This window comes from Tupaia chinensis, unplaced genomic scaffold (assembly GCF_000334495.1).
Source record: "Tupaia chinensis unplaced genomic scaffold, TupChi_1.0 Scaffold146584_1, whole genome shotgun sequence".
In the NCBI taxonomy this organism is placed as follows: domain Eukaryota; kingdom Metazoa; phylum Chordata; class Mammalia; order Scandentia; family Tupaiidae; genus Tupaia; species Tupaia belangeri.
This window is the reverse complement of record NW_006206439.1, coordinates 30,007-44,796: the sequence shown is the minus strand read 5'-3', so window position 1 is coordinate 44,796 and position 14,790 is coordinate 30,007. Positions and strand designations below refer to the sequence as shown.

The following is a 14,790-nucleotide window of genomic DNA, read 5'->3' as shown; positions in this document are numbered from 1 at the left end:
AAAAGGGTCCTTTTTTTTTTTTCCCCCTCTTTTTTTTTTTTTTTTTCCATTTTAGAATCTGCAGAAACGGCTGTCTTGGAACACTTTGGATTCCCGTTAAGTGGGACACAGACTCGATGCTACACCAACCACGCCTTGTCCTATGACCAGGCAAAGCGGGTACCTAAGTGGGTTCTTGAACATATATCGAAAAGCAAGATCATAGGTAGGTGTTTGGGAAAAAAATGGAAGTAAAGGTATCAGTGAAAACTGTTTTCCAATTGAGAATATGGGGGCTTATTTATAATGTCTTCTTTTTTTTTTTAGAATTATTTATTCATTTATTAGAATTATTTATTCATTCATTTATTTTCATTTGACCAGAGAGAGAGTGAAAGTGAGAAAGCAAGCCACCAGGTCCAGGACTGGAACCATGGTTGGCTATGTGGGAGTGTCCAGCCCCTTAGCCACCACACCACCTGCTGGTCCCCCCGGAGGTTCTGTCTTAAATATTGTTGCAAAGAGCATCATCTATTTTTTATCTTAACAAATATTTCCTTTTTACAAAAAAGGCATTATTTAATTCCATTTGTCATTCTTACTGTTTTTTAATTTGACCAGACAGAGAGAGAGAGAAAGGGAAAGTAAGAAAGCTAACCACCAGGTTCGGGACTTGAACCAGGGTCAGCCATGTGGGAGTCCAGCGCCCCTATCCACCACGCCACCTGCTGGCCCTGCAAATATTTTCTAAAAGCCTGTATGTTTCTGGCACGGTGCTGAGCCTTGGGTATATATCAGTGACCCGAGAAGCTGGTCTCTACCTCCATGACACTTTAAGTTGGGTGAGTGGGTTGACTTATCAAACAAGTAATTGGGAATATAAAATTATAATTGATAACTTTTTTGAAGAAAGTGGTTGTAAGTTAGGATAGTGAAATTAAGGAATAATAAAGAGTGCGTTGAGAGATTTAACAGGAAAACCTGGGTTTGATTAGTGATGCTTCTCTGAGAAGGTGGACTGAAGGGTTAATGGAAGTCACCCAGGCAGAGGGGTGGGATGGACCATGGGACATAGTCATTGTGTCTTTGAAAACCTACCTGTGGGGTCAGCCCTGTAGAGCCACAATTAAGTCCTGTGCTTAGAAAACCGAATCCCACATGGTTTGTATCCCAACCATGGCAGCTTGAAAAACATGGCAGGCACATGTGTGTATGTGCCCCAAATCCTGACAGGGTGGAGAAATGGAAGGAAAAGGTTATTGCATGACCACGTAGTCACTATGGAATATTTTCCCCATCTCTAGCCAGTGCATGCACTCTCTGGCAATTAAAAAAAAGAGAAAGAGAAAATTAAAACCCTAATGTAAAGGAAGAGTTTTGTTCCTTTATAGGGACCTAGAAGAAGGCCAGAGTGGCCGGAGCAGGGAGAGTGTTGTGAGAGGAGGCTGGATGGGTAGGCCGGCTCGTCGGTCAGTTCATGCGTCTTTCCACCCTGGTGGAGTCCTTAGTTGAGATGATTAGATCTTGATAACTAATGTCAGATTAGTTTCTATGTAGATTTCCCAGTTCACTCTCCTGCCATCACTGTTCTGTCTCTCAACCCTCACCCAAGGCATCTTCTTAGGCCTTTAGAAATTACTATAAATGATGGGATCAGCAGATGGCATAATGGTTATGTCATTGAACTCTGGTATAGCGGATCACAGGCCAGACCCGGCAGCTTCAAACTCATGCTGGGTGCGTTTTTGTGTGTGCTCAAAATCCCGAGAGGAGAATAGAGGAGAAGGGATTGTGACATGGCCATCCTCCTGGGGATGATTTCTCACTTTTTCTCTCTCTGTCTCTTGATCTTTCTGATAAATGCACACACCCTATAGCAAAGAAAAGATTACTACAGATGAGTTTCCAAGGGCCGTGAGCACCAGGCAGAGAGTTAGCTTGGCCGTGAGGAAGCAATTCCAGTGGTAGTGCCGGTTTCAAGTTCACTGATGAGGGTTGTTCTGTATTACCAATTACCTTTTCTCTTTACGAAGTGATTCTCAAAAGCTCGATACTAGGTATTTTACTCCAAACCTTGCGGTTTGGTGACTATAGATTTTTCTTTGCAAAGTGAAATGTAATTAGTAACTTCATTGATTTCTATCTTATACTCCTTTGAGTAGCAGTCAGAGAGTGTCCGTTCGTGCTCATAATGTGATAGTGTTAACAAGACCTGATCTACTGACAGTGGAAAACAGCGTTAATTTTGCCTATGACTTCTGTGGCAAGCCATCCTGGAGGAATCACAGAATGGGTGGAAACTGGGATTCTTCTCCTCCTGTGGTACTCAGATACTCTGCTCTCGGAATTTCTGGATGGAGCTCATAGTGTAAGTGTTTGTTTTGTCATGGCTGAAGAGCAGGCAGTAAGCACAGGGTACCAGACCTCTCCACCTCAGACCAGGCCTGCCCAGAACAAATTGTTTTGTGTCTCTGTATACATCCATTATTTCAGCACATACCGATTTGTCAAGATACATTTATACAAGATACAGCATACAGAGGCCTTTTAAGAAAGTCAAGAATTTATCAGTAGCTAAGCTTTTTATGCAGCCTAGCTCTTTAGCCATTATTTTCACTTAAATCCTAGCCAGCAGTTTTCCTTTAACATGGAAGACCAGAATCAAAATTTATGTTACATAGGTTACGTAGAGCCAGCAGGTGGCATGGTGGTTAAGGCGCTGGATACCACATGACCGACTACACGGCTTTAGTCCTAGACCTGGTGGCTTCAAAAACATGCCAGGCATATGTGCGTGCCTGTCCAAAAATCCCAAGATGAGAGTAGAGGAGAAGGGATTGTGGCATGTCCGTCCCCCATAAGGGGTTGCTTTCTCACTTTCCCTCTCTCTGTCTCTCTGGTGAGCGCACATGCCCGATAGCAAAAATTAAAAAAAAAAAAAAAATTTATACGAGATAGTTACACTGTATGAAAAGCACTCCTGGGCCATCAGATGGCGTGGAGGTTAAGGCAGCTGGATCCCACATGGCTAACTGCGGTTCAAGTCCCAGACCTGATGGATGGCCTGAAAGTCACACATGCCCAAAGTCCTGAGAGAAGAACGGCATGGCCATTATCCCGGGGGCGAGCTCTCACTCTCCCTCTCTTTTTGGGCATGTCCTATAGCATACTCTAAAAAAGAAAAAAAAAAAAGGGCATTTTTTTCTAGCTTAGTCCTTCCCATTAGGTTGTTGGGAAAGTCTTGATGTATCTTTTCGTTTTTCTGTGTATCGGTGTGTCATGACTTTCCTGACAACCCCGTAATCTCAGAGAAGTACCTAAATCCTCCGGGACTTTGAGGCATGCAGACAGTCCCTCACACTAGCTGCTTGGAGAGGTACCAGCCGTCAGTCACCAGCTGGCCTTGCTTCGAGGATCTTGCAGGGTATTTGTTCTCTGATAATTTGCCCGTTCTGTGTTTTTCTTCAGGTGATGCAGACAGAAAACACTGTAAGTTCAAGCCTGATCCCAGCATCCCTCCAGCCTTCAGTGCCTTCAATGAGGACTACATCGGCAGCGGGTGGTCACGAGGGCACATGGCCCCGGCCGGAAATAACAAATTTTCAAGTGTAGGCATATTCGAGGGCAGGGGTGGGACTATAGGGTTGATGCTATGTATATCATAGGACGTAGAGATTAGACACTTGGGGACCAAACTTAAACACTCAGAATTTCTATACTCTGTTTCTCATTCTTCCTGACTTTTTTGTTTGTTTGTTTTGGAGAGGTTTTTGCTATACGGCGAGTGCGCTTGCCAGAAAGACAAAGAGAGACAGAGAGACAGAAAGCGAGAAATCACCCGCCCCCTCTGGGGGATGGCCACACTGCAATCCCTCCTCCTCCATTCTCCTCTCAAGATCTTGGGCACGCACGCACACGCGCCTGGTTTGAGTTTAAGCCACTGGGTCCAGGACTCAAATCGCAGTCGACATAGCCATTATGCTAACTGCTGGTCCCCCTGACTTCTTGTTTTGATTAGATGCTGCAACATTTTTAAACCGGTTGAATGAAGAAAACAAAATGCTATGTAAATGGAGACTAGAAAGTTGCTGAGAGATAAACTCATTTTTAGTCTGGAAAATTTCAGAGCTGTAGAGTAGTTGAAAAAAATAGTACAGCAAACACATTTTGATACATTTACTTTACATATTATTCATATGCGTATGTGTGTATGTTTTAAACCATTGAAAAAATTGCAGACGTTTTAACAGTTTATTCTTCAATAGCCTGCTCAGGAGCTGCTTCAGCTAAGGATGAGGATATTCGTATGCATGACTAGAGTGTCACATCAAGACCATGTACAGACTATTTTCGTATATTTGTGTAATATCTAAAATACAGTTTATATGCAGATTTCCCGAATCACTCTATTTATGGCTTCTGTAGCTCTTTTTGATCCCCTGTACAATCACGAATCACGTTACATTTAGTCTTCATAGCACTTTAGTCTTCTTTAAGCTGAAGTAATCTCCCTCCAAGATCGGAAGTGTTGGGACCAGCAGATGACGAAACGGTTATTGTGGCTGGACTCCCATATGCCGACTGTGGTGTGCATCCAGGACCTGGAGGCTAGAAACTCAGGCCAGGCGCATGTACGTGTGTGCCAAAATCCCGAGAGGAGAATGGAGAAGGGACGATGCGGCCATCCCCCCGTGGGGTGTTCTCACTTTCTGTCTCTCTCTCTCTCTCTCTCTCTGGTGAGCACCACACACCCTATAGCAAAAATTTTTAATGAAGTGTTTTTCATACACTGACCTTTATTACGAGCTGTTGGTGTTATTGTCATGAAGGTTGTGGTCCGCCATTCAGATGGTAGTTAGAATGACTGGTTGGGTACTCGTTATCACCACCTGAGGAAGTTTCCAAAAATCCAGGGCCCAGCCCTATTAAATCAGAAACTCAGAGATGGCAAACAAGCGCTAGTGTTTGCTTTTTCTTTTAATGTTTTTGCAATAGGGTACGTGCACTTCCCAGAGAGAGACAGTGAGAGGGAAATCACCCCCTGCCCAGGAGGGGAGTGATGGCCATGCGCAATCCCTTCTCCGTTCTCTTGGGAATACGGGTAGGCACGCACATGTGCCGCTGTGATTTTTCAAGCTGCCAGGTTTGGGACTCGAACCATGGTTGATCTTGTTGGCGTCCCACGCCTTACCCACCGTGTCACCTGCTGGCTTCTGGACATTAGTGTTTTTTGTTTTTTTCTTTTGAGAGAGATTTTTGCTATAGAGTGCATGTGCTTGTCAGAGAGACAGAGACAGGAAGCGAGAAATTGTCCCCCAGGGTGGATGACCACACTGTAGTCCCTTCTTCTCCTCTATTCTCTTTTCGGTATCTTGAGCACGCGTGCCTGGCGTGAGTTTTCAGCCTCCAGGTCTGGGACTCGAGCCATGCTCATCCACGCCGGAGTCCCGCGACATAATCATTACGCCATCTGCTGGTCCTGGCATTAGCGTGTTTTTTTTTTTGGAGAGGCTTTTGCTATAGGGCGCATGCACTTGCCAGAGAGACGGCAAGAAATCATGTCCCGGGAGGATGGCATTTCAGTGCTAGTAACAATTTTCTTTCTTTTTTCTTAATAGAAAGCCATGGCCGAAACGTTTTATCTTTCTAATATTGTGCCTCAGAATTTTGACAATAATTCCGGATACTGGAACAGGTAAGGGGTGAGAATTTTAAAATGTAATTCTGTGCAAGATGAATCGTGGGAAAGGAGAATGTACGAGGGTCTGTCAGCTGTTTCTTTGTTTTTAAAAACTAACCCTCTGGGGGACCAGCAGGTGGCGTGGTGGTTAAAGTGCTGGACACTCCCACATGGCTGACCATGGTTCGAGTCCTAAACCTGGCACCTTGCTTTCTCACTTTCCCTCTTTCTCTCTCTCTATATATATATCTCTCTCTGGTCAAATTAAAAAAATAAAATGAATGAATAAAAAAGTAAATAAATAATTCTTTAAAAAAAAACAACTAACCCTCCTGAAGTGAAGGACTGCTTTTCTTTGTTATTTTTCTGGAGTACAGTCTTTTGTGGGAGAATAGACTTCAAAACACAGCAGCCTTTTTTTTTTTGGAGAGGTTTTTGCTATAGGGCTCGTGCGCTCACCAGACAGACAGAGACAGAGAGATAGAAAGCGAGAAATCACCCCCCAGGGGGGATGGCCACGCCACAATCCATTCTCCTCTCGGGATCTTGGGCACGCACGCACACGCGCCCGGCATGAGTTTAAGCCGCCAGGTCCGGGACTCGAACCATGGTCGACTACATGGGAGGCCAGCGACATAGCCATTACGCTAACTGCTGGTCTTGAAAGTGAAGATTTTTAATAGAAAAGAAATATCCCTATGCCAGAACGGAGTGTGGGTGGCAGCTGCCAGAGCAGGACTGTTGTACTGAGCATGGGGTTCGGTGTTACTTTTATCATGAGAGTCGGTAATAAAAATTTAGCAAGGGAAGGTCTGTCGTCATATATGGCTTCTCTGACTTCATGGGCTTTTTCCTGTGCTACATATCCCTCTCTCAGGTGAGGAATTTATTTACCTCATCACGCATGCCCAGCGTGGACCTTGAAGGCGTGACATCCGTATGTGGGTGAACGGCCCTATCAGTTTATTGTCCCAGTGTGAATTAGGATGTTGACTTAGCATTGCATCCCGGTGCTGAACTTCTCTGTGTATGTTTGGGATGGCAGGAGGGCAGATGACAACCTTCCCGGTGCCAGGAGCCAGGTGCGAGGAAGCAGTTCTCTGAGGGCTCCCTGACGGGCTATGATTGGTGGGACTAATTGGTAGGTAACAGCTATCCTGCTGTTACCTCAGGGCTGCCCGCGCATTTCGGTCTGACCACCTATCACACTAGAGGATGGCCCTGCCCCAGTCCCTTCTCTTCTCCTCTTGGGATTTTGGGCACCACGCATGTGCGCCCAGATTGTGTTTTAAACCGCTAGGCCTAGGATTTGAACCTCATAATCAGGCTTAACCACCCTACCACCTGCTGGCCCAACCCCTGAACTTTTTTTTTTTTTTTTTTTTTTTTTTTGAGAGGCTTTTGCTATTGGGTGCTCGTGCTCGCCAGAGAGACAGACGGAAGGCAAGAAATCACCCCCCAGGGGGGATGGCCACACTGCAATCTCTTCTCCATTCTCCTCTCGGGATCTTGGGCATGCATGCTCACGCGCCCGGCATGAGTTTAAGCCACCGGGTCCAGGACTTGAGCTGCGGTTGACTACGTGGGAGTCCAGTGACATAGCCATTACGCTAACTGCTGGTCCCAAGTTTTGGTACATTTTAATGCAGCTGTTGACCAGGTTTTGACAGGACTGAGCTCTAAAACCATCTGGGCCTGAAGGTCTCTCTGACACTTGATTCTGTTAGGTGGCCTCTTTAAGCTCTAAACCTAGCACTGGTTGGGGTTGTTTCAAGCTATTGTGTTTTAAAATAATGAAGAGAACTCCCCACTAACAAAAGACTTCAGCAGTTACATGGCCACCATTGTTTCTTCTATCGATACTTACCCTGCTTCCCCCCAGGGTATTTTAAGCAGATTGCAGGTAGTTGATATTTCAGTTTATATTTTTAGAAGGTGTACATTCATTTAAAATACAACCGTAGTACTATTACTGCCCCTAAAACATGTAACAGTAATCTTATTACCGATTCCAGTAAGTGTTCACATTTCCCTTATTGTCTTGAACATATTTTATTGGTTTGTTTGAATTAAAGATATATACATAGATTTGGTTTATACATCTCTTTGATTACCCCTGCTTTTTGTAAAAGCTTTATTTATTCCATTAGCCAGAGAGAAAGCGATACAGTACCTGTAACAGATCTAACCCCACTGTCCACTTCTCAGCCTCCCCCAGCTGGGTCACATGCACACGCACACTTGGGCCACAGAGAGAGGTGTCTGCCTGTGAGCCGGCAGCTTCCCCATGGGGGCCACTTCTAAGATTTTTTAAGAGAGATTTTTGCTATAGAACACATGTGCTTGCCGGAGAGACAGAGAGATACAGAAGGTAAGAAATCACACTCCTGGGAGGATGGCCACAGTCCCTTCTCCATTCTTCTCTGGGGATTTTGGGCATGCACACGCATGCACCTGCGTGAGTTTGAATCCTCCGGGTCTGGGACTTGAACCGTGGTTCCCCATGTGGGAGTCCAGTGACATAAACATTAATGCCATCTGCTGGTCCTTTGGTCCTCTTTAATCTGAAGGTTTCCCTTCCTCTCTTTATTTTTACCCTTGCAGGCTATTTGTTAAAGATCTAAGATGTTTGTGTGGCTGGCAGGTAGCATGGTGGTTAAGGGTGCTGGACTCCCACATGGCTGACTGTGGTTCAAGTCCCAGACTTGGCAGCTTGTTTTCTCACTTTCTCTCTCTCTTACTCAGTCCCTCTCTGGTCGAATTTAAATAAATAAATAAATACATAAACTAAAGCTAAGTGAAATAATTCTTTTTAAAAATCTGAGATATTTGTCCTATAGAGTTTTCCTTTTGTATTTTGGATTTGCTGACTACATACCTGTGGAAGCATTTAACACTTTCTTTTCCAAAGGGATAATGTAGATAATTTGACGTATAATAAAGTTTGGGAAATTCATTGTTTATATAGGTTATATATATATATATATATTTACAACACAAATCCATTTTTATTCATTTACGTTTCATTATTTTAAATCCTTGAGAGGTACAGCATCACACAGATTCTATGTCCAATGGCCTTAGCAGGAAGATTGCTTCGGAATTTGGCTCGAACCATGCCACTGTACATTCCACCAGATTTTTCTGGTTTTATTTGGTTTGCCACCAGGAGTCACTGTTTTGTTTTTTGCTTTGTACACATAAGCACACCTCTTGCCTAAATAGAGTTCCGTTTCATCTCATCATAAACACCTTCAATTTTAAGAAGAACTGTGTGCTCCCTTTGGTTCCTGAGACCCCGCTTATAGCCAGCAAAAATGGCCTTGGGCCACAGCCTTCCAGACATAGCTGCTTTTTAGAAGTCCTGTTCCCAGCAGCCTCCACAGGCTCCGAGATGGCAGAAAGAGCTGTGTAGGCTGTAACGTTTTGTGTTCTGTTCTTGTTTAAGTTAATTTCTCAGGTGTAGTTTTCGCGACATCTTTCCTAAGGAGCATTATGGTTGCTGTTTTTCTACTTGTGTACCTGTGAGAATGTCACCCTTGGTTTTACTTTGTTTTCCAGAATGGAAATGTACTGCCGAGAGCTGACAGAGAGGTTTGAAGATGTTTGGGTAGTGTCTGGGCCCCTGACCTTACCGGAGACTAAAAGCGACGGAAAGAAAACAGTTAGTTACCAGGTAGGGTATGTTCTGACTCAGGCTTGTGTTACTCGTATGGAAACAGAACCTCCTTCTGTACTCTACTTCTGAATTTCCTTTCTCCAGCGGTACTTGTCCAACACGTGTCAGGGGTGGTGGGCATGGAGGGCACAGTGACAGATGAAAGCAGCCATGCCTTCGAGGAGCCCACAGCATGAAGAGAGGCAGACACGCTACGGCTACCGCGTCAGGGTTCGATATGCGGTAACAGGGACATCACGTAGACAAAGCGATGTCGCAAAAAGACTGACAAGCTCTCTGGGGCAGGAGGCTCAGCAGAGGAAGCAATACTCGAGCTAGGTTCTGACAGATAGGTAGAGAAGGTAAACTGAGTCAGGAGGGGAGTGTAGAAATTCCAGAAGATGGAGCACTGTGAGGACAAGAAGTTTGAGGTCGACAGCATGGTTCTGGGATATTTGCGAGGACTTCAAAAAGTTTGTGGACAAATGAATTAACGTATGAGTTTATTTTGAAATCCATGCATGTTTTTTTTTAATACACATTTTTTCATGAGCTTTTTGAAGACCCCTGTCATCTGTACCATTCATAAAGGCTAGAACTTAAGGTGCCAAAAAGTGTAGGGGTTGTTCAAGGAAGAAGAAGCATTCTAATAATAGGTTGGATGGGGCCAGAGTGGGCTGATGACAGACAACTGTGTATTTCAGAATGAAGACTGGATTTTAATTTTAGTTTTTTTTATTTTTATTTAATTTTTTGTAGAGGGTTTTGCTATAGGGCGCGTGTGCTCGCCAGACAGACAGAGAAACAGAGAGATAGCGAAAAATCACCCCCCGGGGGCATGGCCACTCTGCAATCCCTTCTCCTCCATTCTCCTCTTGGGATCTTGGGGGCACGCATGCACACATGCCTGGCGTGAGTTTAAGCCACCGGGTCCGGGACTCGAACCATGATGGACTACATGGGTCTGGGATTTTAATTTTTAGACACTGAGAAGTCATAGATTTGTTTTAAGTAGGGAGAAATGTGGTTCAGTACGAGTTTCTTTCCTTTAAACATTATTTATTTAATTTTATTTATTCTTTATTATTATTAATTTCACTAGAGAGAGACAGAGAGAGGGAGAGAGAGGGAACGTGAGAAAGCAAATCGCCAGGTTTGGGACTCCAGACATGGTGGCATGTGGGAGTCCAGCGCCTTCACCACCACGCCACCCGCTGGCCCTCCTGATGAGTTTTATAAAGACTCCTCAGCAGTGCGGGAGTGGTCGGGAAAGGGAACATTTGAAGGAGATGAGAGACTAGGAGAGGAGTCGAGACTTCACTGCAGTCCACGTGAGAGCCGACGAGGGCTGACCCTGAGCTGCTGGAGAAGGAAGCAGCGGGATACAAGAAAGTGACTGTGAAGGAGTAACTTTTGGGGTAAGGAAGGACAAGCCCAAGGTAACTACTAGACGGCAATGAGTCGAATAAGTGGGAGGAGACCTTTCCTTTCATAAGCTTGGGGGGTGTTTGTTTGTTTGTTTTTTAAAGAATATTTTTAAATTTAATTTTATTCATTGTCATTATTTAATCAATTAATTTATTTTTTTGAAGTTGACCAGAGAGAAACAGAGAGAAGGAAAGCAAAAAAGCAAAGCTGCCAGGTTCGGGACTTAAAGCACAGTCCGCCATGTGGGCGTCTAGTGGCCTTAACCACCATGCCTCCTGCCGTCTCTGCTTGTTTTCAGAGAGAGAGTTTTGATCTAGGGTGTGTGTGTTTGCTGTAGAGACAGAGCGACCTTTCAGAGGTGATGGCCATGCCCTGCAGTCCCTTCTCCATTTTCCTCTCGGGATTTTGGGCACACACACACATGCACCTGACATGAGTGTCAAGCTGGGTCTGGGATTCGAACCACAGTCAACCATGTCGGAGTCCAGCACTTTAAGCACTATACCACCTGCTGGCCCTGAGCTTGGGTTTTTAGAAGGTGAAGTTTTTGTATGATCAAGGTACTTGAGAATTTTTATAGCCTGAAGGCAAGAGGGAGTAAAGGTACGAGAGAGTAAGTCAGTGGTGCGAGCTCTGCAGACGTCTCACGCTGCTGGAGAGCCCTCGGCCAGCCTGCATGTCGGCAGCTTACCAGGTAGCACACCTGAAGGGCGAGTGTCCTGCCCACGCAGCCTGACGTTGAGTGTCCTCGTGCAGAAGTAGCCCGCGGGTTCTGCCAACAGGGTGGCAGAAGTGACATGCCTTACTGTGAGGCCCGGGGTGGCAGAAGTGACATGCCTAACTGTGAGGCGGGGGTGGGTGCAGAAGTGACATGCCCTACTGTGAGACCCACACAGGGCAGGCGGGGTGGGGAAGAGGAGCAGGGAGAAGCGTCGATAGAGTAAGTTAAAGGAGGGGTCAGAGGACTTGCCGGTAGTCAACCGGAGGTGTGTTTGGAGAGAACACTTTCCTCAGCTCTGGGAATAAAGTGGATATTTGGTAAATACCAATAAGGTTTAATGATTACTTAAGACAGTCTGCGGTAGATGAATAACCTGGGGAACTGGCATAGAAAAGACCAGTAAGCTGGAGAGTAGATCCTGTCACTGGTGTTGCCGATGACCAGCCTGTCTGCATGAAGTGTGCGGTGATCTGTAACCACCTGAAGCACTCACACAGGTCACTAACGACTGATGTGACCACTCTGTTGTTGGAGATGACAGGAGAATTGTTTCCAGGGATTTGCATGCCCTTGGAGAATGCCAGTTGTTTTTATGGAGGTAAAGGCAGGCAAAGAAATTATCGTGTTTTTTTTTTTTAAGAGAGATTTTTGTTATAGGGTGTGTGCACTCGCCAGAGACACACAGAGAAAGTGAGAATTCACCCCCAGGGGCGAAGGATATGCTGCATTCCCTTCCCCCTTCTCCTCTCAGGATTTTGGGCACATGTGCACATGCACATGTCCAGGAAGAGTTTCAAGCCACTGGGTCCGGGACCTAAACTGTGGTCAGCCGTGTTGGGAGTGCAGCCCCATAACCACCATGCCACCTGATGGCCCCTAGGGAACTTACTTTTAAATTAGTTACTCTTGGGCAGGTAGATGGTGGTAGTGATTAAGGTAGTTAGATTCCGCATGGCCAATTGCGTGGTTCAAGTCTTGGACCTTGTGGCTTGAAAAATACACTGGACACATAAGCGTGCATGCTCAAAATCCTAAGAGAGAATGGAGGAGACAGTATTGCAGCATAGTCATTATCCTGGGGGATGTTCTCTCTGTCTCTCTCTCTCTCGCTGTCTCTTTCCAGCAAGCACATGCACTCTATAGCAAAAATAAATAAATAAACAAGCTTAATTTTTCTCTTCTAAAATGAATTTCCCCTCTAATCAGCTTACTCATTTTAGTATTTTTTTTTAAGAGTTTTTTTTTTTGCCGTTGGGTGTGTGTGCTCGTTGGAGAGAGAAAAAGACAGAAACAAAGAAAGGGAAGGTGAGAAATCACCCCCTGGGGGGATGGTCATGCCACAATCCTTTCTTCTCCGTTCTCCTCCTGGGATCTTGGGCATGCAAGCACATGTGCCTGGCATGATTTTTCAAGTCACCAGATCTGGGATTCGACCATGTTTGGCTGCGAGGGAGTCTAGCGATATAACCGTTATGCCATCTGCTGGCCCCCAATTTTAGTATTTTTAAAATAATCTTTATGGGGTCAGCAGGCGATGTAGTTGTTCAGGTGCTGGCCGACTGGTTTCAACCCTGGAATCTGGTGGCTTGCTTTCACATCTTCCTTTTCTCTCTCTGGTGAACTAAAATACATATAATAAATAATGGGTAAAATTAAATAAGGAATTCTTTAAAAAATTATAATCTTTGAACAACGGCCTGACTTTCTCTCTAACCCCTTATTTATCAATTATTAGTTATTCTTTGGAGTTTCTTAAAGTTTATTTATTTGTTGAGAGAGTGTGAGATAGACAGCCTTGGCAGGACCTTGCCGTGCCGCGATCGTCCCTGCAGTCGGGATCACAAACACGCTCCCAAAGGGCTCATTTCAGCTGGATTCTGAGCCCAGGCCTCCAGGGTAGCTCCAGGGTTGTACAGCGGGGCCCTGTTGCTAAGCCATTACCACCGGGCATATTCTCAGGCTTTGCTAAGTTACTCTTCTTAGTACCGGAGTAGGAGTTCTCCTGACTTGCGCATCCACAGTAGTGGCTGGAACCCTGGGCTGTCCTCATGGCTCCAGCCTCATAGCCCAGCGTGCCACAGCCTGCGCCACGGAGGCTGGGTCACCGTCTGCTTTTTGTGTGTGGATGTTTCTGTTAAGTATGTGTTGTCCAAAGCTCAAAGTAGTATTTTTCTGGAGTTAGATGGAATTTTTAAAAATATAACTTATAAAAATATGTCTGGTACCTCTGTCTACAGAAAGCACCTAGAAGCCGTGGTATGCTTTTAGCAGTGAGCTATCTTGAGATCAGATCTTGGTTTCTAAAAAACCTGCTGCTAAAAGGACCCAGCACTTAGAGGAATATCTGGCTCCAGGGCGGGTACAGGGAAAGTACAGAATGGAACATCTTGTGCCACCACGCACGGAAGTGCTCGAGTGACGAACATGTCAGAAGGACGTAGGGGTCAGCTTCACAGAGCTTCCTCCCTCGTACCTGGGGCATTTGACAGTCACGGTAGCAGAACAGGCTTACTGAGTTAGATGTGAGCACATACTCTTAGTGAGTGAGTACATACACGGGTAAGGGAAGTCTCAGCCTACCACGAAGTGTCAGTAAACACATTTGCGAGGATGAAAGGTACGAAAATAGTTTTGTAACCATCACGGTGATGAGTAATTCAGGCAGGAGCCATCCGTGGATGCTAAGGACTAGTGACCGCAAGCTTGGTGGGGTATAGAGCATTTGCATAGTCTGACAGTGTCTCCCCGTAAATGATGGATCACAAAGTAGGAAATGGTAACCGTGCAGTGGAGAGACCCCTCTGTAAGGTCTCCCGGTTAGTATGGCCGGTGATGGGCCTTACTGACGTGCAGCGCTTGCTGCGGTGTACCGAGGAGGATGAAACAGCACTTCCGCGATTTCTCTGCCAAGAAGAACTCACGCTGAATCTCATCATGCAGAAATATCAGGCAAACCCCAGTTGAGGATCCTTCTGTGGAACAGCTAACTTGGGCTTCACACAGTGTTAACGTCTGAGAAACGAACCGTTCCAGAGTAAAGGAGACCGAAGAGTCATGAAAACAAAAGGCATCATGGGATTTCAGATCAGACCTTAGACTAGAAAAGCACAGGTTGCTAAGAAGAATGTTATTGGGGCAGCTGGCAACGCCTGGGGTCTGTAGATGACATGATTATATTCTCAGTGTCAGATTTCCTAATATTTTAATTCTGGGACCGTGTCTCTCTCTGTTTTAGTAAGTACAACCAGAAGAGTATAGGGGTAAAGAAGGTCTTTCTTTCAAAAAGCTCTAGGGAAAAAAATACATAAGGGGGGATGAGAAGAT

The 14,790-nt window shown here is 45.2% G+C and overlaps 1 protein-coding gene across 1 annotated transcript in view; it reads left to right on the top strand.

Moving 5' to 3' along the window:
* The window catches only part of EXOG (exo/endonuclease G), a 32,190-nt gene that overhangs the window by 2,718 nt on the left and 14,682 nt on the right, over window positions 1-14,790 (top strand). The window contains exons 2-5 of the mRNA XM_027768465.1: window positions 56-205; window positions 3,448-3,587; window positions 5,598-5,674; window positions 9,221-9,335. Coding sequence (XP_027624266.1) covers window positions 56-205; window positions 3,448-3,587; window positions 5,598-5,674; window positions 9,221-9,335 — 482 coding nt within the window. The remainder of the gene's footprint in view (window positions 1-55; window positions 206-3,447; window positions 3,588-5,597; window positions 5,675-9,220; window positions 9,336-14,790) is intronic.